Raw genomic sequence first — 1199 nt, forward strand, 5'->3', positions numbered from 1 at the left:
GATTGTTGCAGGCACACATGGACATTAGTGCTGGGAGTGCATGACTAATCTCGCCCTCCCTGGAAGGAGGATCTGAACGCACACTCAGTCTTCCTGTTTTCTTGGAGGGATATCTGGACTCTGGACACAGTGTGGGGCAGCCTGTTTTTGGATCTGAGGGGATATAGACATATGTATGACTATATACCTTCCTAAAACAACAAGGCAGCCTCTCTACGCCACTTTCTCTTTCATTTGCCTTTGGACTGGGTAAACTTTGCAGACTTTCACATTCGCCCTCCCGGCTTGTGGTGCTGCTTCTGATTGTGGAGCTTTTGATACAGTATTATGGCCATGGTGGTTAACCCTTGGCAGGAAGACATCCCCGGGGTGGGAGCCTCTCAGGTGAGCAACCCACCTGGGCTGTGCAATCAGGACCCAGGGGGCACACCTCAAACACCGAGCACGCCTAAAGGAGTTGTCCCAGGTCAGGACCCTGTTCATTCAGGGGACAAAGGAGTTCCCAACGTGGACTGTATGGTGTGTGGGGACAAGTCAAGTGGCAAGCACTATGGTCAGTTCACCTGCGAAGGGTGCAAGAGCTTCTTTAAGAGGTCAGTGAGAAGGAACCTCACCTACACTTGTAGGGGCAACAGAGACTGTCCTATAGACCAGCATCATAGGAACCAGTGCCAATACTGTCGCTTAAAGAAGTGCCTAAAAGTTGGCATGAGGAGAGAAGGTGAGTCCTGGCATGGGCAGGGTGGGGCTGTACAGGTCTGGGGCACTTAGACATTTCCTAGAAAACCTTCTGACGTTTCACATTTTTAATCTCCTCTTTTCTTCGATAACCAATATCGGCTCATTCATTTCGTGCCTTGAATGTTTTTGAAAAATTAATATTGTAAAAAAAATTCATGAGCATTGAGTCTCGATAGTACAACGGTTCTGTTGGACGAAATAGAAACCTAAAGGTTTTAAACATATATAAGATAAAAAAAATAGACAAAAAATTGAAAAAATTGTATCTGAGTCCATTCATAGGGGCAACCAATTCTACACATTGACTTTCCTGAAGATGATTATTGTATCAGACATCAGGTTGGTTTATATCCATATGGAGAAAAAAATTTAATTTTTAAGTTTTTGGTTAATATAGATGTAATACCTGTAGATTTACACAAATTTGCAAAAATTGGAAATTTGGTATTAAATTATAA

At 43.5% G+C, this 1199-nt stretch overlaps 1 protein-coding gene across 1 annotated transcript in view; it reads left to right on the forward strand.

Moving 5' to 3' along the window:
* Nucleotides 1-327: 327 nt before the first annotated feature.
* LOC142213005 (nuclear receptor subfamily 2 group F member 5-like) overlaps nt 328-1199 on the forward strand; it is a 20485-nt gene continuing 19613 nt past the window's right edge. Inside the window, exon 1 of the mRNA XM_075281149.1 lies at nt 328-721. Coding sequence (XP_075137250.1) covers nt 328-721 — 394 coding nt within the window. The remainder of the gene's footprint in view (nt 722-1199) is intronic.

Source organism: Leptodactylus fuscus, chromosome 7 (assembly GCF_031893055.1).
Source record: "Leptodactylus fuscus isolate aLepFus1 chromosome 7, aLepFus1.hap2, whole genome shotgun sequence".
Lineage (NCBI taxonomy): Eukaryota > Metazoa > Chordata > Amphibia > Anura > Leptodactylidae > Leptodactylus > Leptodactylus fuscus.